Source organism: Lygodium microphyllum, chromosome 30 (genome assembly GCF_053477565.2).
Source record: "Lygodium microphyllum isolate KBCC chromosome 30, Lygodium_microphyllum_v1.1.10, whole genome shotgun sequence".
In the NCBI taxonomy this organism is placed as follows: Eukaryota; Viridiplantae; Streptophyta; class Polypodiopsida; order Schizaeales; family Lygodiaceae; genus Lygodium; species Lygodium microphyllum.
This window is the reverse complement of record NC_141164.1, coordinates 70261516-70286647: the sequence shown is the minus strand read 5'-3', so window position 1 is coordinate 70286647 and position 25132 is coordinate 70261516. Positions and strand designations below refer to the sequence as shown.

The 25132-nt window shown below is 41.2% G+C and overlaps 1 protein-coding gene and 1 pseudogene across 1 annotated transcript in view; one reads left to right on the top strand and one right to left on the bottom strand.

The window, feature by feature from the left end:
* Positions 1-25132, bottom strand: part of FVE (Transducin family protein / WD-40 repeat family protein) — a 67881-nt gene that overhangs the window by 11345 nt on the left and 31404 nt on the right. Inside the window, exons 7-15 of the mRNA XM_087672350.1 lie at positions 22598-22672; positions 22061-22136; positions 21738-21951; positions 21566-21647; positions 21376-21449; positions 21146-21257; positions 19889-19963; positions 6062-6147; positions 4490-4589 (exon numbers count right to left, since the gene is read on the bottom strand). Of these exons, the coding sequence (XP_087528476.1) occupies positions 4490-4589; positions 6062-6147; positions 19889-19963; positions 21146-21257; positions 21376-21449; positions 21566-21647; positions 21738-21951; positions 22061-22136; positions 22598-22672 (894 nt within the window). The remainder of the gene's footprint in view (positions 1-4489; positions 4590-6061; positions 6148-19888; positions 19964-21145; positions 21258-21375; positions 21450-21565; positions 21648-21737; positions 21952-22060; positions 22137-22597; positions 22673-25132) is intronic.
* On the top strand, positions 44-1674 carry LOC148009982 (25S ribosomal RNA; annotated as a pseudogene).

The window sequence follows — 25132 nt, the reverse complement described above, 5'->3', positions numbered from 1 at the left end:
CGCGACCCGAAACGCAACTCGGACCTCAAATCAGGCAAGGCTACCCACTGAGTTTAAGCATATCACTAAGCGGAGAAAAAGAACTACCAAGGATTTTTCGGGTAGCTACGAGCGAACCAAAAAGAGGCCAGCTTGGAAATCATGCGGCTTAGCCGTGCGAATTTTAGTTTGAAGAGGCATCCTCTGTGGCGGGCCGAGCCCAAGTTCCCCTAGAAAGGGGCGTTAGAGAGGGTGAGAACCCGTCGACCTCAGACCCTGTTGCTCCACGAGGCGCCGTCGACAAGTCAAGCAGTTTGGAAATGCAGCCTTAAGTGGATGGTAAATTCCATCCAAGGCTAAATATGGGCAAGAGACCCATAGCGAACAAGTATCGCGAGGGAAAAGAACTTTGAAAAGAGAGTTAAAAAGTGCTTGAAATTACTGGGAGAGAAGCGAATGGAGGCCGCGGGTGCGCCCCAATCAAATGCGGAACAGTGCAAACTAGTTCGCCGCTCAACGCAGGGTGCTGGTTAGCATGGGCCGGTGCGGCAAGACAAGAGCGAGCTTTAGATGGCCCGTCGATGCCGTCGCGCCGACCAAGGAACGAAGCTTGTGCCACTAGTGGCGGACTCTGCATCTGCACCCTCAGGATACTAGCACTCTCGACTTTCCATCCGACCCGTCTTGAAACACGAACCAAGGAGTCTAACATGTACGCAAGCCAGTGGGTAGCAAACCAATGGAGGCGCAAGGAACCTGATAGGTGGGATCCCCTTCACGGGATGCACCATCGACCAACCATGATCTTCTGTGATAGGTTTGAGTGGAAGCATACCTGCTAAGACCCGAAAGATGGTGAACTATGCCTGAGCAAGGCAAAGCCAGAGGAAATTCTAGCGGGGGCTCGTAGCGATACTAACGTGCAAATTGTTCGTCAGACTTGGGTATAGGGGTGAAAGACTAATCGAACCATCTAGTAGCTGGTTCCCTCCAAAGTTTCCCTCAGGATAGTTGGAGCTCCTCGCAATTTTATCAGGTAAAGCGAATGATTAGAGGCATCAGGGGTAAAACACCCTCAACCTATTCTCAAACTTTATATAGATAAGCGGTCGAGGTTGCTCTATTGAACCCCCCCGCGGAATGCAAGTTCCAAGTGTGCCATTTTTTAGCAAAATTGGTGATGCAGGATGAACCGAAAGTCAGGTTACGGTGTCAAATTGCACGCTAACCTAGATTCCACAAAGGATGTTGATTGATTAAGATAGCAGAACAGTGGTCATGGAAGTCGAAATCTGCTAAGGAGCATGTAACAACTCACCTACCGAATCAACTAGCTCCGAAAATGGATGGTGTTGAAGCGCACGACCTATACTCGGCCATGGGAGCAAGTGCAAGGCCCCAATGAGTAAGAGGGCATGGGGATCATGGCGCAGCTCTAGGCGTGAGCCCGAGTGAAACGGCCGGAGTGTAGATCTTTGTGGTAGTAGCAAATATTCAAATGAGAACTTTAAAGACCGAAGTAAAAAAAGATCCCATATGAACAACAATTGGACATGGAATAGTTGATCCTAAGAGATGGGGCAGTCCTATGTCAAGGGCAACAAAATGGACATTGCAATAAAAACTTTGTTGATTATATATAAAGACGTGTGAGTAGATAGAGACAGAAAGCTTCTATTGTACCATCTCCTAGATACAGACAGAGAGCTTCTATTATATAATCTCCCTTGAGTATTTCCAAAAAGATTCAATTACTATTGAGAGTTTTTTTTATAAGCGTTCCTAATTAAGCTACTTATTAATTCCTCTTATTGATCGCGTTCGAATGATTGACCATTTCAATAGAATAAGAATATTGTAACCTTATATTAAGCATTATGAATAAGTTTGGTACAAATAAAAAGATAAAACCTAAGTCATTCAATTGGCAAAATCGAATTTAATATAAAATAATGACATCCCTTTTCATATAAGGATAGTCGGATATTGATAATCAAATCTTATATGTAGAGATGGCACAATCAAAATATTGCTAAAATTTGAAGGAGATTATCAAGATAACATATCAAAAATGATACAAGCACGACCACTAGAGTGCAAGCATGATATGAGACTATTGTGTTAAGCATACATTGAAACCACCTCAAGCCCTTTTCTTTATTTCAATCCTTGGCCCAACAACTATTATTACCAAGATGTATTGGTTATAAAACTCATTCGAGTAAGACCAACAACGCTTTGTCTAGGAAGGCTTATAAAATACCATAAATTGTCTTCTATAACTCCTTAAATGTTCAATTAAGATTCCAAGGCTAAGAATGGAGCTGAATGGTTTCTAGCTCAATAACTCCACTCAAAAATGCATCCTTGCATTAGCTTTCTAGTTAGCTCTACTCAAATCAACATTGTTGCACCTATCACAAGATTCCCATTTATCATCTATATTGATCACCAACAAGTAGCAACCAACAAGTAGCAAGAGTTTGAAATGTCTAAAGAGATTATCAAGCCATGCTAACACCATCGTGTACATGTTTCAAACAAACCTTGTATTTAAACTTCAAAAAGATCTTGACCAACACCCTCGAAAAAACAAAAGGGGATAAACAACTCGAATAGCTAGCACACTAGGTATGTTACCCACTTGTAATTTGTGATTCTATATTTACATTGTCTTGACTTTTATCATCTAGTAGCTCGTCATCACTTGCCATTGAGGATAAGCCAAGAAACGTAACTACCTACAATCTCAATTAATGTCTACAAAGCATACTTGCCTAGAATGACATTCCAACTCACCAACACAACACCAGGAAAGGATTCAAAAACGCCATGAAATGTCACTTTTCAAAATTTCATGGGGAGTTTTTTATTTTGGTATTTAGCTTTGTTGTTTTGTACTTTACCCAATCGTGTTTCTATTTCCAACAAATTGCCATGTACTTTGATCTGTCAACTTCCATTTCTAACCTTCAATGTGCAGTTTTATTGCATGAGTCCACAATGCATGTAGCCACACAAAGAATGGCACACCTATGGTGGTGTTAGTAACCCTTTGATTCTTGCTAAAAACAACTACCACATAGTAAGTGGATATGTGCACATTTAGTTCCTCTTCATTACAACCATCCATTATGAGAGAGAACGCATGTAGCCACATAAAGAATGACACACCTATGGCAGTGTTAGTAACCCTTTGGTCCTTGCTAAAAACTAACTACCACATAGTAAGTGTATATGTGCATATTTAATTATGTGAAGGCTAGAGAAGAAGCTTGTACCACTAACACGTATATACATACCTAAAAGCTAAAATGAACTGATCATTCCTATTTCACCATTTCAAACTAAGGTTGAGACTTGGGTTCACGACTCTGAAACCTTTTTCAATTTCCTAGTTTTGAGAGCTTCTAGCAATTGTACCATAAAAGTATTATATGTTGGGCAACCCTTTTCTTTTTTCCACAAGATATTTGCAAACTAGACGTCTATCTGTCAAGATTGTGGGGATCAAGCTACCACCAAATGCCCAGTTTGATCGCCCCATTTCCATCTCGTCATCTCAATACAAGGCCAAAACTCAATTTTACGACTTCAAAATCTCTTTGTTTCCCAATTTGAATAACTCCCAATGACTGACATAAAGGTATGTGTTGACCAAACTAAATCTGTTTAAGACTCTGATGACCTGAGTGCCTGCACATAAGCAGCCTACCAGCTTATCACCTCACATATGGGAGAGGGAGAGCTCTTGCATCCACCTCAAAAGGTAGTGATCACTTGGACGCTTATAGTCTCTGTCCACTTCTTATTAAATACTGCCATATGGGAGAGGGAGAGCTCTTGCATCCACCTCAAAAGGTAGTGATCACTTAGATGCTTATGGTCTCTGTCCACCTCTTATTAGATACTACCATATGCATTACACTTTGTTTACAAGATTTCTCCAGACTTTGCTTGCACCTCATGCACTCCTCATGATTGCACACCTCAACAAAATTCATCTATTGATAAGAATGTGAATTGCCTTTCTAGGTTACGTAGTGTCTAGCAACTGCAAACATCCTTTTCAAAATTGTACTGTCACCGTGCATCTGGAGAAATATATTCATGAGTACTAACTGCTGTGGCAAAGTCTTATGGCTTATCCAGTGACAAATCAGTATCAAACTTCAACCGGAGAACATTTTGGGTGATGCATTGACTCTGAATACTTGTGCATTTCTACGTTTTACAGATTGGCAAGGTAAAGTTCTATATATCAAGACTCTGAAGATCAAGTTATCACCAGCTGCCTAGTTTAGCATTAACAATAACGAATTTCTCACAACCCCAGAAAATTGCAGGTTAGATAATCAAGAAAAACAAACAAATTGAATGGAATGATTGCATAAATTCCTATAGACCCAACTAACCTGAGAAACATCAAACATCATCTGGTGATACAACCAATACCTATTTAGGCTGATGCACTCAGGTGGATGCAATGAGTGGTAAAATGAGAACCAACCTGCAAAGTGCCACCTCCACCTGTCTTTTCACAATCTGCAGATACGCTTACAACTGTCCATGGATCAAGCGCATTCCACTGGAAATCCACAACGTTGTCCCTGTTGAGCAGCACATAACAAGAATACTGAGACACAAACTTCACATTGCTCTTACATTTTCATTTAATGATTAAGATATTTGAAAGCTACACACATCAAGAAGAGCCTATTAACAACTCCAATGTTAACAACAGTCGTCACAGGGAGGACTGCGTTGCTGAAGCAAGTGGGACTAATTACTTTAACAACCTGTTATCATGTTTAGCATGCTTAAAAACCTCAGGCTGAGCCTTAATGTAGATAGGTTTAATCCCAATAGTACACATGTTCTTTCAGGAATACCTCAATCAGCTTAAGCAGTATATATCAATTGATAGTCCACAACCTGCTCAAATTACGACCAGAGCATCCCATGTCTGTACAAACGTAATTCCTCACTTCCAATAAATCAAATGAGAAAGAGAAGGTAAGGGGAAGGTAAAGGGAAGAGTTGCACAAGATTACAAAGCAACAGGGATCTGAAGCCCTGTGAAGAGGAACATCACCAAAGAAGCAGACTGCACCTCCACTTGCTTGAGAGGTGGCCCAACAAGAAAACTTGCTTGAAACTGTGAACAAGCGCACAGACAATTCCAGGATGCTGAAACCTAAGAACCCCAGGTTGTAGTCACCCAAAACTCCATAAGGCTCCAAATATTTGCCTTTCGTGCTTGTTCCTGTTTCTATTTCCTTGTTTCCTACAACTCAGTAGTTATTGGAAGCATTTTCCTTTTGCATCCATTCTGGTCATCATTTCGGTTTCCATTTCCCTTATTTCCTATAAGCATGCTGCAAATACGTACCATGCAATGGTCTCAAGGGTGTTAAGCCGCTGACAAAATCACTAATGCCACAAGTATTGCAAGAGCCTACAAGGCATTCTCACTGACAACTGGACTAACTTCTAACAGACACAGCAAGCTTACCTAGGCATGCAAAATTGACCAGCAATCTTAATAAAGTGTTCTATTGACAAAAATCCATGTTTTGTAGGGAAATTTATCAAGTTGTAGCAGGTGTTCAAGGAAAGACCCCATTAAAATCCACAGCTTCATGCTACCAGAACAAAACATCAAATCCTTTTTAATACATCTAACCATTCAATGAAAGAGCAAAAGGTCAAATCATTTCTCATGAATATAATGATGCCAGGTTATTTTGTGTGGAACCCACCGATTGTAGCCATCTGTACAGTAGATGCAGTCAATTGTAATTTTTTTAATATAAACAGGGGCAGTGGTAATCATAGATGCCACATATCTTCATGTACTGTGATATAACGCTTGTTAGCCAGACTGTCAAAGACATCATTAACACTGGCCATAAAGATCCCTTATTCAGAATTTGAAAACTAGACAACTAAGCTAGACATTCATAAATAGCATGTACTCATCTCTTCACTCTTCCTCATCTAGATAAATAACTACCAGTGTGAAGAGCTAGTAAAAAATCACCTTACTGACACCAATTACTATGTAAATAAAACATTTTACCTGTGACCAGCATGTTGGAAGAAAAGCCCTGCAGGAGGACCACTTGAGCGTTTGGAGGGTTTGCTTTCCTCCTTTTTCTTAGATACCTTTCAGATCAAAAGAGCAACATATCACCATCATTAGACTTCACAATACACCAAACTAACTGCGTATCAAGCAATTACCAACCAAATCAAACCATCTAGTGCAAACCATATGAACAATAAAACAACTTGACAAGGCATCAGATAAAAAACTGTCAGCCACTTTAAAGAAAATATCTGCAGAAAGAAGTCAGCAGCTTACATAATAATGCACTCCTCAAAAATACCAATCCATGTTGCAGCTTGCTGTTGATAACATTTTCTTCCCTTTCTACCATGGTGCGCATGCAAACTGTAACTAAGAAAGCAAGTTTACAATCAAATGTGACAAGCACCAACAACCATAAAGTCTTCTTCATGACATGTAGGAGATTGATAGGGCATTATGTTCAATATGATCTATAAAGTTTGCCAAAGAACCTAATTGATTTCTGTGATGAAGACGCTATTAGCAATGGCTCTATTTCTAAAACTAACCTGACATACAAAACCGCAAACTTGTAAGGAATCGAGAACTGAGATAGATGCCTACTCTTGACCACCAGACATTCAAGCACGGCTCTACTTAAAGGCAATCACACATGTAACACATTGGAGTTCATAATGACACCAAAAACTCCAATGGCCAAAGAAAGAGAGGGAATTTGTCTTACGGACTTCCTCGTGATCTATAAGCACATAGTAATACCCAGAATCTGGACTTCAAGTCAGTATGACAACATCTAAAGACGGGTAGAAGGTCATCCACTCACGGAAGAGAAGAGTTGTCTAGCACTACCAAGTTGTTCAAGGGACCATCATTCATACATAAGTGCATGGAATAGTCCTTCTATGCATTAGAAAGCACATGAGACAACATTCTCTACCTTGAAAGACTAGTTCATTAAGTGATTCTTCAAAGCAAGCTAGGCAGAAAATCTCATAGTCAAGCTTATTAATGGTGAACAAAAAGGAAAGTGAATCCATTCAGGACTATGTGACAAGTGTCTGAGGTCTGTTCAAAAGAATACCAACCATAGAGCAACCCATTAACCAGGTTGCTTCCAGAATCTTCATCAATGGAATTAAAGCTAAAGAGCACCACAAAGCCATCGCTGGAAATTCTAGCATACATAGAACAAATCTGAACAAATGTGATTGAATTAATAAGGGTAGACAGCCTGCTCAAAAGAAAGAAGCAAGGCATGTTGCACCCTCCAACTCATAGTAATCTCTAGAGCAACAAGGGAAAAGACAGGGATTTGAGTTTTTCATAGGATGTAGGGAACTTAATGCAAGAGCTGATGAAGCTAATAGATAGCCTCAATCCTAGGCCTCCTCATCAACCAAATGTTCATTGCTTCAATTATTGCCCACTGTCGCATGTTTGCAGCCCCACAATTGCATGCCTGTGTTGTCACCTGCCTGAATTGCTGCCTGCTGGTACAGTTATTGCCTTCTCTGCAACCTCCTTATCCTTCTCCTGCTCTGATATCTCCCTCTACTTGTGTTTTTACAAATGATGCAATATCTTTCAACATTGAAAACGAGCATACTTAAGACCAGCACACAACTTTTGAACCAAGACCAAGCCCTACAGTTAGAACCAGGAACTCCCTCCCATCACTATGCAGCAAGTGGAGATTGAACAGCTGATCACCAACTGCATACACAAGGCATAGAAAGAAGACAACAATGCCCTCAATATCGTGAATAGGCAGCTTGTTGAGAGGAGACAGAAGCTGGAAACTGAATGTGCTTCATTCTGTGCAAGCGTTGCAGCTTAAGATGCCCTAAAGAACAATCTGGAAGAGGTGCAAACCAATCCCAAATTGGAATAAGGAGAAATAAAGCTAACTGTCAACAATGAGCTCACAAGGATCAAAGCTAAGATACAGCTTTTACAGGAGGAGAAGCAAAAGACCACAAAGACCACAAAAGAGACCACTCCTTTGGCAGAGATACTCGAGAAGACACAAAAGGAGATGGAGGAAGCAGAGCAGCAGATATAGGTAGTGAAGAAGGGCAAACAACAGCTCTCAAACCCTATGCCCACCACCACCATCATTAACACCCTGTAAGAAGCAAGGAGAGAAAAGGCACCAGACTACACGTACGAGTGGTTGGGGTGAAAGTACATGAACAAGGTGGAGGACACCAAGGATTTACATGTAACATGGGGAAGAGGGGAATCAAAGAAACCTTATGCACATCATTCTGGAAATTAGGCAAAGGATCGTATAAGCAGAATGGAATAGGAGAGAGCCCAAAGGACATGGCCTCATCTTGTCCTTCCCCACAACGATGTTAGAGATTAGTCATCCCCTGGACTAGCATTTCTCAGGCTACAGTTGGTGCAGTCAGTTCTCTTGGAAGGACTTGTACATTTCCTGTCAGTTGTTTGGGCATTATTCCAACAGTCACTAGTATCCGGGCAGGTTTCGTGGGCAGGACAGTGCCACACAGGCAGGCTGAGTTTATTGAGTTTATTGCAGCCATCCAGTGAGCCAGTTTTAGTGGCATTTGGCCAGATTGGACACATTGGCCAAATCTGGCAGCAGTCCGCCAGATTTGGGTGGCCAACCTGCCATATTTTTCCCATTATTTACTGACTATTTATAGCCCATTTCAGCCTGCCCTCTTCAGTTGCTCATTTTCAGATTTCTAAGAGAGATCCGGCTAGAGGAGATACCTCAACATCCCTTGTACACTTGCCCTCTTCATTTCAGCATTCATTGACTGCAGATTTCTGCATTCTTCTGTCTCTTTTCTCTCCCCCTTTCTCTCATGTTCATTGTCTTTCAGTCTTGTCCATACACTTACGGATTCACTACACTTTGACATGGTATCAGAGCCACGTAGAAGGGCTCATTGATTGTGGGCAGACCTAATCGGGAGGATTCTTCATGACAAAAGTTTGAGTTTTCAACCTTTGAAGGCTACGGTGAACAGGTTGAGCGTGGAGGAGTGAAGTTGCTGTTTTTCACAAGTCCTTGCTGTTCACGGAGGAAAGGCTACGTTTTCAGTCTTTTGCTGCAAATTTTGAGTTTTCATCACCTCCTGCAAGTGAAACTCTTTGAGCATGAGCGAAGGAAGCCCTAGCAAGCACTGGCACTGTGCACAAAGTCAGAGGGGGCTGCCCTTGTTTTTGTGCAGGTCATTCCATTTACAATGTTGACCGAAATTGACGCGGAGTTCAGGCTATTATGAACCATAACATCCCCTATATTGTCGACTCTTCATTCAGATCAAAAGCTTGATGGGAAAAATTACCATATTTGGTGCATAATGATGCTTGCCATCTTGGACTCTTATGATTTCGTGGAGCTCATCACCAAGGCTATAGACTGTCCTAGAGCTCGTGATCCCTCCAAGCGTTTTGTAAATGAGAAAGCCAAGTTGATGAAGGTGCAGGCACATTGGAACAAATTGGATGCCCGCATCTGTTCTTTCCTCTTTCTCTCTTGCACTCCAACCATCATTGCTCACATCAAGCACTTGATCGTGGCTCAAGACATAAGGTTGGAGCTAGATGAAATGTACAATCAAATGACGGTGATGAAATGGGTGTCTCTAGAGGTAAGATAAGGACTCTCAGTCCTAACAAGTCTCCTCCTACGCAGAAGCATGTCAATAAGCTTTGGCAATTGCAAAAAAGGTCCAAAACGCACTGAAGGTGATTACCTCAAAGGACATTGCGATAACTCTTCTTTCTCAGTTATCGCCATCATTCAATGCATTCTACTCCCCCTTGATTGCTTCAAGGTGGACAAAGACCCTCAAGTGGAAGGAGTTGGTTCCTATGGTCTTGGACCAAAAGGAACAACTCAAAGGTTAGAATGCTCCCAAGATTAGCCAGTCTTCCCAAGAGAAGGGAAAGAATACCAAGAAGGAGAAGACTACAAAGAACTCAAGAGCAATGGTTGCTCCTTCATCGGCCGCCTTCCTCCATTTGGAGGTGGTAGAGAATGTTTCTCCAACAACCACTAATGCAGCGATAATGGTCCCATACTCTCGTAAGTGGATTATGGACAGTAGTGCTTCCCACCCTATGACTCCTCCTTCAACACAGATTGCTCATATGCATTCATGAATGGGCAAATCCTTATAGGCAATAGCTCTTTGGTTCTCATCAAAGGCAAGGGTGATATGCAACTGATTCCGGATGGGCAGCGATAATGGTCCCGTACTCTCGTAAGTGGATTATGGACAGTAGTGCTTCCCACCCTACGACTCCTTCAACACAGATTGCTCATATGCATTCGTGGGCAATAGCTCTTTGGTTCTCGTCAAAGGCAAGGGTGATATGCAACTGATTCCCGAAAGGCAAGATGGTGCCCACACATCAGAGGTGCTCTATGTGCTAGATCAAGGATATCATCTTCTTTCAATGCACAAGATTTGTGTTCTTGGTTTGATACTGGAGTTTGATAAGGACTCCTAAGTTCTCAATGGTGTTTCTTGGCAAGTTCTTTGTGCAAGACATGAGGAGAATGGAGTCTACAAGGTATGGTCTTCTTCTGCCTTTTCTTATCTTCTTTCATCACACACTCAAACTAAGCTTTGGCATGCTCGGTTTGGCCACCTCAACTACAAGTATCTTCGCAAGGCCGCTTGTGGGCAGCTGATACGTGGATTGCTAAAGATTGGGGTGAACAGCCTGCCATGTGTATCTTGTATTTGTGGCAAGTAGCATAGTGATACTATCCCCAAAAGACTTCGCAACAAGCGAAGAAACCATTGGAGCTTGTTTTGACAGACTAATGTGAACCCATGAGGACGGAGTCCCTTAAGGGAAGTTTGTATTTTATGCTAATTGTTGATGATTTTAGCAAGATGACATGGGCGTATTTCTTGGCCTTGAAGTTCGAAGCATTCCCACATTTTAAGGATTGGTTGATCTTTGAAAAAAACCTGTCTGGCAAAAAACTCAAGACCCTGCATTCCAACGAGAGAAAAGTTTCTCTCCCATGAGCTTACTAGATTTTGTACTACAAATCATGGCTCACTAGGAGTTTGCCAACATGAATATCCCTTAGGAGAATTACATACTAGAGCGAAAGAATCACAATGTGACCGAGGTGGGGCGAACTATGATGCAGCATTAACAAACACGTCGGTATCTTTGGGCCAAACTAGTGGCCACCGTTGTCCACACCCTTAATCGGTACCCTACTTTGGTCGTGGTTGGTATAACCCCTTTTGAGGCTATATTTTGGAAATAAGTCGGATGTCTATTATTTCAACGTATTCCAGTATGATGCCTATGTTCACATCCCGAAGAAAAAGAGAGACAAGTTTGAGTCGGCTTCTAAGGAATAAGTGTTTGTGGGGTATAGCTCACAGTCCCAAGGATACAAGCTCTATGATCTCGCTTCCCAAGAGAAGTAGAAATTGTCCTTCCTTCTTGAATCCTTGAATAGGGTGGTGAATAACCTAATTGAGTACTAATTACAACAAGCATAAAATTCACATAAACTGAAAATGAACACTTTACCACTTTAATCTTGGACATTCTAAATCATGTTGGCCCCAAAATTGATGCCCTTTGTGGTATTTATTTATCTTATATTGCAAATGGAAGGAGTACAATTGAGACCCTCTGGTGACCTCCGCTATGTGTCTCTTTCTATCAAAATTGACGAGCAAGCCTTCAAACCAATTTACCCCTTGGTTTGGTTGGGGATTGGTCTCCACCTTGCTCCTTGAAACACAAATTCTACCCCAAATCCAGCTGGCTAACCTCTTGAATCTCCTTAAAATTCCTCAATTTCAACTACTCGAATTCAAGCCCTATGCTCTCAATTCTAACCACGCATCTCGAGACAACTGTCAAAACTCTAATTTCCACAATAAATTAGGATTTACACTATAAATTAGGATTTACAACAAAGATAGACTGAAATCTCTTCCTTTGATAGCTCAAACTGCTGAAAATGCTAAGATAACTTGAGAGATGGCTGCAGGATAAGCGAGCATGCTGTAGAGAGAGAAATTTCAGAGTTTTATCACAAGAAACGTTGAAAAACTAATAGTACGTTGCTCAAACAGCCATGCAAACTGTCTATCACCTACACCTTAGAACTACCAGAAGACTGTTGCTCCCTCCTATATGTTGTCACTTGCACTAGTAGGACCTTGGGCTATTGTCACTTGCTCCTAGAAGGCTCCAAAATGCTCTCACATGCTCTGCCACCGATCCCTGGTGACTGCAAATAACATTAGCAACCTCTCCTTGCTCTCTAATAGCCTTCTCCTCTATCACAATGGCTGGAATAGACTCCCATCAGCTCTTAAAAACGTTTTTCCCACTTGCATGGCTAAGTTTCGCCAAGTGGCGACCTTCTAATCCCATTTTTCAACACTATCCAACTTATTAAATTAATTTCAAATTATTGCTTTTAAAAATTAAGTTAATAATTATTCTAAAACTCAAAAAATTAATTCCACTAATCAATAATTAATTTGACTGAGTCAATTTGTCTTCCAAGCATCCTTGAGCAATTATTAGCCCTTAGACCGCCATTAATTAATCAATTAATGCCTAGTCTCTAATGTCACCACTAACATTAGTGGCCAATAAATTGGTCTAGACCAAAACCTCACACCAACTAGTACCATCTAGTACTTGTCAAGTATAACTTATTACAACTTTTGCCTTTGGCACCAATTCATATCTTGGGGTCCTAAGTCCCACACTCTGAAATAATTAATTTGCACCTCACATGTGCAAGTGACATTAACGCATTTGATTAACTTTTAATCAAATGCTAAGTAATAATAAAATTTCACGTCCCCACCAGAAGATCCACAAGTAATGATGAGTGACTGACTGACTGAGGAGAAAGAGCCTGAATAAATAGGATAAAAATATGTCCTCAAAATTATCAGATCGACCAACAATAACTGCCCAATATGACCATAATATGACAAATAAAAATGCCTAAATATCCTAAATAATGTGCCCAATCTCTGCATGCACAGACTCATACATAAGCGGACATATTTGCTAACACCCTCTCTCGTATTATGGGTGATCTGATACATTTTAATGGTACAATGATAGTGAATCATAAACCATACAACATAGAACCACGAAGTAGAACCATGGATACCCAAGCAGTGGGTGATCAAGCCACCTCCAAGGTGCCTCGAGGAGAACCTGATGTCGATGTGGATCATATCAACTCCTAAAAATAGGATAGATCATAGCATATCTCTGTGTCTATCCCAATGTCTCTCAATAGCATACATTACCATCCTGTCAAAAATGCCTCTAAAATATACATGACCATGGATTCCCTGCCTTTGGCCAAACCACCTAAGTGTCCTCTCATGTGAGCTCATGACTAGGAACCAAACCCGCTCTCTGTCAAAGAAACAGCCCATCATGAACCTAGATGTCAATCCAAGCTCCAGTATTTGAACCTGCCAGACTTCAATCAAATGCGTCACGCAAGTCCCTCTCTGAATCTTGTGCATCTTTATAGATGTATAGATGAGGTGTGGCTACCCCATCTCACCACCCTCTCTCACTCCCTCTTTGGCACTGTAGAGTCGTGAGGGATGCCGTCATCACCACCACTAGACAATAGTTGAGGAAGGGGCTATCAATCCCTTCCTGGTATCCGAAGAAGCTAATTCTTTCTGTGCCTTAGACTTCTCCTTGGTCGGAGGATCAGAGTCTGAGTCTAAGGCAAATGATGACTCATCGGAGGAGTCCACATCCCACTTTGTCTTATTCTCCTTCTTCCTGGAAGCCGCTAACTCTTTGCAATCCTACCGTAAATGACCTTTCTTTTTACAGTGGTAACACTAAGGTGTTCAACTTCTTCTTCTTCGAACCCCTCTCTGAAGCTGCAAGAGCCTCACTGGAACCTGATGAAAGCCGCCCTTGTAACAGCAATGATGCCTCATGCTCAAGCAACATCAAGGTCATATGTGTAAAACTGACAAGAGTCGATGATGTCTACGCCCTCAAAGCATTCGCCACTCCATCAAACGCCGGAGGGAGTTTGAAGAATACAATACCAATAAGATGAGCCTCTAGAAGGACGGACTGCATTTGCCGAAGCTGTTCTTGGATGTGGGTCACAAAGTAGAAAAGACTGGATTGTATCTTTAGCCTCGAATAAAATTTGTTGGAGTTGTCCGTAGAGTATAACTGCCCTCGTAGCGAAAGGTGCCGCGTACATCAGCTGCAACTTTGTCTATACTTCAGAAGATGTCCTACAAGAGGTAACCACCAGTAGCACTTCTTTGGAAATACATCGAAGCAAGGCCGAGTAAGCATATGCATCATCCGATGTAAGCACCGCTTTCCCATGGTTGTCTTTATCAAAATCAACTAGAACAAGAGAAGGCCGCTGAGAACGATAAATAGCTCCGCAAACCATATACCATAACCGCTTCTGTATAAACCAAGCCTTCATCACAGCACTCCATGTGAGATAATCAAGTCCATGTAACTTATCATCAGTGGATATGCATGGAGAAGCTATCTGTATAGGATTTAGAAGAGAAGTAGATAAAAGAAGGTATTTGGAGATGGAACACAACCACACCACAAGCACAGACCAGAGAAAATGAGAGTTCACATGCAATATTCATCAAAATTTGACCAAAACAAGGAAAAAAACTGCTACGAAAAGTCAAAAAAACAGCCAAAAACTGCCCGAAACAGCAAAAACGGCTTGTTAATGTAGTCACCCAGCCAAGAGGAGATGCAGAAACACCAAAACGTAAGTTGGAACTAGCACACAGGTAGTAAAGGGGTTGATGCAGGCTGTACGGATGCTGACGTCAATAAAAACGCAAGTAAAACAGAACACCTGGTTGGAGCAGCAGTCGCCTGATCAGTAATGGTCAAAACAATCCTGAAATCAGCAAAGAAAATACGACAGGAGCATAGAACCTAAGCTCCGATACCATGTCAAAAGTGGAGCAGCAAAGGAAGCGTAAATTTATGCTATAATAAACTGTTGAAACACTGGACAAAAGAGAAAGGGAAAGAAAGAACACTGAAGAACACAATACAGATGAGAACTCAAATGTATGCTAGGGAAATGGAATCTATATATCCAACACAAGACAATCGCATACAATAGTGAGTCACTGGCCGCGTGAGCACCGGCACAAGCTCGTCTCCCCAACAAATCCACAAGTAATCACTGGCCGCGTGGGCACCGGCACAAGCTCCTCTCCCCAACAAATCCACAAGTAATGATGAGTGACTAACTAACTGAGGAGGAAGAGCCTCAATAAATAAGACAAAAATATGTCCTCAAATTGATCAGGTCGTCTAGCAAAAAATGCCCAATATGACCACAAAATGACACAAATAAAAATACCTAAATATCCTAAATAATGTGCCCAGCCTCTGCATGCACAGACTCACACATGAGCGAACATATCTGCTAACACTTAGATGGAACTATTGATGTGGTCTGCTACAAGAGAGAATAATCTTGCAGATTTGTTTATGAAAGCGCTTCCTTGGATTGTTATCCAACAACACTCCAACTCCCTAAGCCTTATGCCACGTCCAAGATCTCAAAGGAGGTGTTAGAGATTAGTCGTCCCCTGGACTAGCATTTGTCAAGATATAGTTGGTGCAATCACTTTTGTCAGAGGGACTTGCGCATTTCCTCTCAGTTGTTTGGGCATTATTTCCAACAGTCGCCAGTATCCGAGCAGGTTTCATGGGCACAACACTGCCATGCAAGCAGGCTGAGTTTACTGCATTTGATGCAGCTGTCCAGTCCGCCAGTTTTAGTGGCATTTGGCCAGATTTAGTAGCAGTCAACCAGTTTTAGTGGCAGTTGGCCAGATTTAGAAGCAGTCAACCAGATTTGGCTGGCCGACCTGCCATATTTCTCCCATTGTTTGCTAGCTATTTATAGCCCATTTCAGCCTGCCCTCTTCAGTTCGTTTTCAGGTATGTGGGAGAGATTTGGCTTGAGGAGATACACCAACAGCCCTTGTACATCTGCCCTCTTCATTTCAGCATTCATTGACTGCAAATTTCTGTGTTCTTCTGTCTCTTTTCTCTCTCCCTTTCTCTCGTATTCATTGTCTTTCAATCTTGTCCATATGTATCCGCATTCGCTGCACTCTGACAAATGAAGGCTAAGAGAGACTACTTGGCACAACAACAACATTGAAGGGAATCAATGTATTCCTATGAGATGACCTTACACCTACTGAAGGAATGTATGCCAAGAATTAAGGAAACTAGTGAAGAAGGTAAGCTGCCTTTTTACGAAGCTGGAAGAGTCCTAATTTGAAGAAATGTGTCAAATGATGGTGCAATACCTATGGGACAAATCTGAAACTAGTCGTGTGGAACTGTAATGGCACACTACAACTTGATGTTGCTAAATTTGAGGAGACTTTCAAAGGTCAGGATATTATCTTTTATTCAAAGACGCATCAAGATCCACATTTAGAGACATGTACCATGCATGGCACCTGTGGCTCTAGTGGTATAGCAATCCTATTTAGAGAGGAGTTGTACCTGATGATCCAAACAGCCTATCAAGATAAGTATGTGAGATATATGGGGGTGAAGGTGTTGAGGTTTTTGAGCAAGAGTAATGTCATTTGACAGGGGGACTTTTTAACTCCAGAACATCTTATCAGCATTTGTCCTTTTTAGATGCATCGGAGAAGATGTTACAGAACACGATTTGATAGACCTGAGAATGGAGCATACCTCACCTGATGTGTAGAATGCACAGTATGGGAGATGCCTTATTGAGATGGGCACGGCTCATGGATTATCCATACGCAATGGCATGGCCAAATAGCCGTTGTAAAGATCATTCACGTGCTCCCCTCACTCACAAAGTGCTACCACAATGAACTATATACTTCCTCATGCTTACTCTCCATATCCATGATCTCACAATCTCCCACGCCCCCTATTGGAGTTCCATTGGGTCATGCTTACCTGTCATTTACATCAGATTTCTGATTCACACAGGGGAGACTTCCAATACAGCTTACACGCACCCAATATACTTCTTTTCCAGGTAGACTACAAGTATCTCCTCAGAAGAGATCTTCAAGTCACTATATGATGATGACCCCCACCATCCCACTACCTGAGCTCATACGACATTTCAGTGAAGCCTTACATGCAGCAGCAGGTACAGCCTTCCAGGACTCACCCCCCACACAACAAGCTCCCTCCGAGCTGATGCTCGGAACAACTAGTATAATGATGAGAGCCTATAAGACTGTGTGTGAAGAGCAGCTGAGATAGCCACTTCTTTTCCACCATCCTTTGAGGTCAAAAATCAACCATACTTTGGGCAAGCATCAGATGGATAGAGACATTAACATACCTTGGGAGGCCTCTTCAAAGATTACAATGTCACCAAAGGAGTAGGATGTTCTATTAAGAAAACCTCCGAAAAAACTAGAGATAAAATACAAGGTACAAAAAGTCTTGTGAAGAACTTCTGAGTACATAAATACAATGGTTGAGTGAACCACCAATCTCATGGGCTGTAAGTGAACAACCAATCTCATGGGCTGTAATATAAACCATGTGAGCTGCTAATAGAAATAAGTACTAAAGTTCCATATCTGCATAAAAGCATCTCTCCTTCTCATCTGCTTAGACTCGCCCTAATAGTTTCTCACATCTCCGATGGAGAGAGTAATCTGTGTCCAGATCCTAAAGAGAGTCTCTATAGTGGAGACATCCTCAAAACATTGTTCGTCTCCTACTGGAAGTATAGGGAGCCCTCATCGTACTGGAAGGGTAGTAATCTGCACATGTCCAGCCCATGCTCCAAGAACTAATGAAATGCTGCAGTAAACCATGGCCTGTGGCGAGTATGTTAATTCTCGACGGCTCAGTCTGGTAGCTTGTCTAGGCTCAAGGTTGTGATAGAGAGAGCTGTGCATCCAAAGTGAACAAGTGCCTCAGCAATGATTGGCTGATCCTTGGGGATGGACTCTTCTGGATCGTCTCATAAGAAACCAAGGGGGTTCTAACTGCCCAACGCATCCTTTAGGAGGCTACCATCAAGCCATGAGTTGACTTCACAAGAATCACTGAAGTGTGAATCTTGAGAAGAGGAGCAGGAACTCTACACCATGTTATCTACCTAAATCAGTGACCTGAATCAGTTGTTTCTCAACATTGGCTCCTATGGCAGCCTTCTCTATTAACATTTGCTCCATTGTCTGCATCCATACCTCTATTTCTAATTAAGATTACAAGAAGGCAATAGAATATCTTTGAAACTTTTAGGCATTGCTACTGACATAAAAGCTGTGACAACTAAGCCAGCAAAACCCACCTTGCAACAGATAAAATGCTACGATGCAATCTTTTCAGAAAAATCATCATGCCTGAGATCCCACAGCAAATAAGAATGCACGATTGGCAGTCCACTGTAAACAGCAGGGACTCTCAGAATCAGGGTCTGAAATGAGAAAGCAGGGCTGGGAAGCCAGAGAATGCAAAGGTGATTTAACTGTGTGCACTGGGGCAGCCTTTTGTAGGCTCTCTGACCTGCACTCAGCCAACCAGATGGCTCCCAGCCTAAGTACTGGTCAGATCCCCCATGTGTCAAGTTCAAGCACCACATCACCCCTACCTGCCCACCAAGTTGCCTTGCATTCTGCCACATAAACAGCCACATCACCCCCTCCAAATCATCAGGGTCATCAAGGCCTATGCTGGTCACGCCCATCTCTGTGACTTTTGATAGTCAAGATGAGCCTATAGCCCTTCAAAGATATACCAAATCATCATTTACCACGAGAGGACATCCACCAGAAGGCTCACCTTCAGCAAACTGCTTGCCATGTTGCCAGCTTGACTTTCTTTTCCAACCAACAAAGTATCTCATGAGATGATGTCTATCACTTTAATTGGTCATTCTTATCTGCCTCTTTCTTTAAGAAGATTTCCCTTGAGGCAGATGGTTTAATATTCGATCATAGATGAGCTGAGGACCAAATGCAACTTGGTTTATTATTTGAACATAGATGAGCTGAGGACCAAATGCAACTTGCTACAGATGCACAGATGCGGCCAAGGGCTGCAGAACAATGAGAAACTGTACTTGAGTTTCGAATGGGTGGCTCTTTTAAGGTCCTCCTATACAGCCTCCTACAGTAACAATAAAGAGTCAACCTATGTATGGCTGGGCCAGCATCAGGAGCATGTGCAATTTTACACTGAGTACACACCCCCCAGAGCAACCTTCAGGAGCAGCTCACTGCATGTAAGCATGATGAAAATATTCTTTCTAAGCTCAAACTAAGGACTCTAACCAGCTGCTTAGCATTCTATCCCATTCTGGACACAAAAATAACCCAAATTTAACACTGGGCACATTTTATTACTATTCAGTAGTTCCGAGACCAAAATAATTGCTTCTATTTTCATCATGAGTGTAAACACTTGATGGCCGATACCAAAGGAATAACAGCAACTCCTAAACATTATCTAATAGCACATATACCCTGTAACTGTAATTCCTCCACTCTCCCACATGACTACGATATATCTTGAACCCACATTGTGGGCAGCAAGAAAACAATCAAACTCATATTAAAAACTTGCCAGATAGATCTTAAGACTAGCAACATTAAGAAACGAATATTATTGCAAATACAACCAGGAAATCACCTCTATGTCATTCAAAAGTCACCAAAAGAAAACAGAGATTGCAGCATGACAAAAATGCAGCATCTAGCAAAAAGAAAAGCACAACATATTCTATAAAAACCGCAATTTTACCTTCTCAAAGTCCCACAAGTTTACAAATCCATCTTCTGCAGCACTGCCGAACACTGACTTCCGTTCAGGGCACCACTATAGGGAATATGAATAATGTTGTGAGATTATAAGATCACCTTTATACCCACGACAACCCAAATTATTCCTAAAAGCATTCAACAAAAGATGGCTTTGCAAAGCGTATCTCAGCTCACAAACAACCCATGAGGACTCAAATAAGCTTAGGTATGGCTTTAAAAAAGTGATATCTGTATTTTAATTTCAACAAAGCCTAGAAAATTAGATTGTAGAATACAAGATATTCACTATATCTCTAGCCATTTGTTAACTGTTCAAGGCGCTGTACAGCTGTTGTTAGCAACTCTTTATTTAGGGAAGTTATAACCGTATGTTGAAGGTCGTACAATATATGGATTAAGACATGCAGGAAATTATATAAGGAGGCAACCACGATTGGTCGTATTTGTTACTGCACAATGGCATAAATCTCACACGCATATCTTCCTATTAGCTATTTTAGAGGCTTTCAAAGAAACTTGGGCCATTTTACCAAGATTTTGCCAAAAAAAATGTGCCCATGCCCAATCTTTTCTGAGTTGAAGACAAAGTAGGTAAAGCAAATAAACTATCCCAATTCTTCTATAGCTATGTTTATGTTCCAAAGATGTTGACTAATGCATGGACACTTATCTCTTAACACTCATCTCCTATTAATAACCTACAATACACACGAAATCAAGATTTACTTAAGAACTTTGTCCTTGGAAGAAGTTAGCTGGTTTCCTCCTTTGAATCTAGGTGTACCCTTCTCCCTGATATTGCTTAAGGTCCACATAACTGCTGAAGTCTAAGACCAAGTAGTAGGAAACAACATGGAAGGGGTATAGCTAATAGATGTCACTTATATAGCCACCAGTCTTTGACCTTCAAATCAAACCCTTCTGTGGTCCCTGTAGCCAACGGTCTCATATTTATTTTGGCCCATCTTAATCAAGCGACCATTTGTTTCATGCGAAAGATGTTAATGCCCACTGAAAGGGCATCAGTTGAGTAAAAGAAACTAAAAGAAGAATTACTGCACAACCTTTCTACAGGAGGAGGGGCAAAATGTCATAGCCAGAACTGTTTGCATTACCAAACCTGGGAAGCATGTTTTATGAAGGGTAGTCTAAATATGTTAGTTTTGCACATAAACACAAGATTGAAGCACTTGTAAGACCTTATAATTTCTACCTCATTTCAAATAATATTTCTTACCTGTACACACAACACAGCTGAGGAGTGACCCTGAAACCTATGCACAGGAATCCCTTGGCCACTTGCAGACAGCTTTCGGCGATCAAACATTTTGATGGAGTTATCAGCTGAGCTGTGTGGTCAGTAGAAGTTATTCAATCAGTTCTAAAACAGGAATTGCTGTTTCAATATTAAAACATCTTATGAAATAAATATTTGACCAAAGTAAAGCAGACCAATCAGAATGGTACCCTGTCAGTAGAAGATTGTCATCAAGTGAATTCCAATCGACACAATGAAGGTCTGCTTCATGTGCTTTCTGGACCTGGGATTTCAAAGAAAAACAACATAGCCAACAACTCCTAATTAAACTTGAATATATGCGTAAAAGAAATTATCTTTTTTCTAGCTTTTGAGCTAGATAATTACGAAATAAAGTACCTTAACAGCCGGATCATTTCCAGAACGAGCATCCCACAATATCAGGCAAGAATCATCTCCCACGCTACAGAATTCTTGGTCACTGTTAACAGGATTGTTTTACTTGTTTAGTAACAAGGTCCCACTCTTATTGTTTTGCTGATAATCTTCAAGATAGTCTTAAGCACACAACCTTGATGGGTGAAATTGCACATCCTCCACAGTTTCTGTGTGGCCCCTAAAAACCCCACGAGGAGAAACCTTAGTCGCATCTGACAAAGATGTGTGAGATGCGCCTCCACTTTTCTGTTTCCCCCCTGTTGGAGTCACAGGCTTAGCTGGCGAGGGGTCTTTTGCTGATGTTGTGAAGTCTTCTATGCTCCAGAGCAAAACACATTTGTCCTTGCCTAACACAAACACAAGGGCAGGCACTTCATTTCATTGATAAATACTGGCTACATGATATTCTGCCAAGAACAATGGGAAAAAGAAACAAAGCATGACAAGTATAGGCACCTCCTGAGAGAACATGAGGTGCTGCTGGACTTAGGGCAAGAGCAAACTCTGCATTCTCTGTATGCCCAGTCAATGTCTACAAGAAATATGACCAAATTAGAAGAATGATTACGCATTGATTACATTGTTCACAAAATAGGCCACAGATAACAGGTTAACACAAAATAATTCTGCAAAACAAAGACTGTACAAGTAGTGAACATGTGCTATTCAAAACTGTCAAATAAACTACACAATGACTATTGTCATGGTAATGATGCTAGCAAAGACATGCCTAACCAGGCACAGGCAAAGGCCAGGTTAGCCATGTAAAGGCCACAACATTGCATATAGTACCTCAACTCAATGTCATTCCTGCTTGTAAAAATCAAAAATAACAAAAGCTGCCTGCCAGCTTGAGTTAGGCCACCCGTCAACTTCCAAGTGGCAACTATAAAGAGACAATTAAGGGCATACCAGTAAATTCCACTCAATTACCTACTGCACACACCGAAAAAAAAGCTTGTGATAACATCTAGAGATCTAATGAAAACCAACCAGATCTGGCTTGGACACGCTAGCACCAACAACAACTTGGCAGTTTGGCTGTGTATCGACATTCCAGACATAAACCTGCACAGTAAAAGTTGTATTAGAATTACACAGTAAGAGGCTGAATTTAATTGCCAGGATACAGTTGCTACCTATGAGGCACATCAAATTTGATGGCTCAGGTAGATAGTATGGAAATACAATTGCACATTTACATGGAAACATTCCAAACAATAAGGATGACAATGTAATGTTCAGAGCATAGCTGGAAGGTACTGTTATGACATTGAACAACTTATTTGGCAACCTTGGTTTGCTAGATTTATGTAGTCAATTCTCGATCTCAAAAGGAAAAAGGTTTCTTCATATTCTAAATAGGCTACTGAGGCTCATGGGCAGTCTACTTAGTCAAAGGCATTTTATGCATCAGCATGAGTAGTGCCGAATGTATAGGGACTTCCAGTTCAGCATTATGTTTCTCCACTAAGAAGTAATATGCAACAAGTTGCTTATGGATAGCCATGTATTCTGCAATCTTCGGCACTTTCAGGATACTTTGGTAGGGTTTCACCGTTCAATGTTGGGTAAGTCTTGAAATGCAAAGGAACTAAGCTGCTGGTTTTCAGCCTTTTGTCCGAGGTTTGCAATGGAAAATATATTTTGGGGGAATGTATACTGGCAAGTATGATAACATTAAGATGTAGTCAAGTAGGCAAATTGGTAGGTTTGGAGAGTTGGGAGGCCTTGCAGGGCAATTTTGTATGCAAGGTGTTCAAAATAGTTATAAGCTTTGTAAGGGCTTTTGTAAATGCTGGTTTAGTACCATGTGGGGCACCATTTCAAATTTTGAAGAGCATCCATGAGATTTCCAATCAGTCTTTGTCATGTGAAATGCCATGGTTGGTGAGAGCAACTGATGGAAAATGCAGTAAGGAATAAAAAAGAATCAATTAGAGAATAATCCAATCAGTTTTGTCGCACGAAGGGTCAGTGCTTATGTGAGAGATAATTGGCAAAGGCACAAGGGAGCAAAGTGACACTGATTAGAGGAAATACCAATCAAGTTTGTTGTGAAAAATATAACTATTTATGCCTCTCTCTCTCTCTCTCTCTCTCTCTCTCTCTCTCTCTCAAGTTGGCTATGCCGAGGACAAGAAGGAAAGAATATGGAAGCAAGGGCTCTCAAGTTTGTGCACAAAAGAACGAGCCTCTATTCAATTTTACACTTAATATAAATATGGTTTCTTTTTGGGTGGATATCCTTAACTCATTTAACACTCTCTTACCCACTTATAATGCAAGGTCTTTCGAATATAGGCTCAATTCAGGTTTAGGTGTGACATTCAGCATTAATCAGTGAACATTTCATTGAATTTCTCAAAGTTTACTTCAACGTTCTAGAAAAATTTGGGACCTTTACCTCAAATTTCTTTCTTCAGCTTTGATGTGTCCAAAAATTATATTATTCGACTTGGTGGTCTTGTTTTTTAAAGATGTTGAAGTAAAATTCTTTTTGGTCACATTTATTGGAAAAATATTCTTCTACCTCTACTTATGCAATTAGAACATAGTCAATATTCCTTCACATCCATAGGTTGGAGAAGTCTCCTTTCAATATTTCTTCTTTAGATGCCTCGTGTCACCAGGTGGTGATACTTTTTGCAATTGCTTTCCTTATTTACTTATATAAATATTTTATTTTTCTTTTCTTTAGTAGCTATTGCTTTTTACCCCCACAGTTCTCTTGGATTAAGCCGAGATCTTTGCATGGCCACGAGAGGCAGCCATTGGGACAAACTGGACTAATGGTTGGTCTGAGCCTTCAGACCGGATTGAATGGGCATTGAAGAATAGAATGCTAGTGGGTTGGGACTTTGTGCTTAGCCACTGGAGATGGTGCAGGACAATGAGCCTACCCAAGACAAAAGATGCACATGTGAGAATGCCCACGGAATAAAAGTCACCGCAACTAAGCCACATTACACTTTTTGATGTGGTTGCAATGATAAAAGTTGCTCAGAACAACTTGAGGAATGCAAGGATCTCCATCCCTAAAATTTAGAGGGTTACTATTTTTGGACCCCAGAATCTATTTGTGTCATTATCTTTATTTTTGCAAGAGGATTAATTTTTTGGTCTATCACAAGGTCAAATTTTGCACCGATCATGGAGAATTTTAGACCAGAAGGTTTCAACGGGAAAATTGTTACATGTATGCCATGTGTCACAATTTAGGCACAAATTTCCAAAAGAGAGAGTATTTTTTTTTTATAAGTGTAATAGGCAAGAGGGGCAAATCTAAGCGTGAAGTTTTCAAGGGCTGACGGCAGATTGCTGCAAGTACATCAGCTATGGAGAGTACTTCTTTGTCTCTAACTCATGTAAGGAGGTAGAGCTTGCTCCCTCTGGTCAACCCTCTCTTGATTCTCAAAGGAAATGCTCTGCATGATGGGCTGATTTAATCAAATGTACACTTCTATGTTTTCTTTCTTCTTCTGCTGAGGCAAGAGCCTCACTGTTCAGGTTCAGGAGCAACTAATT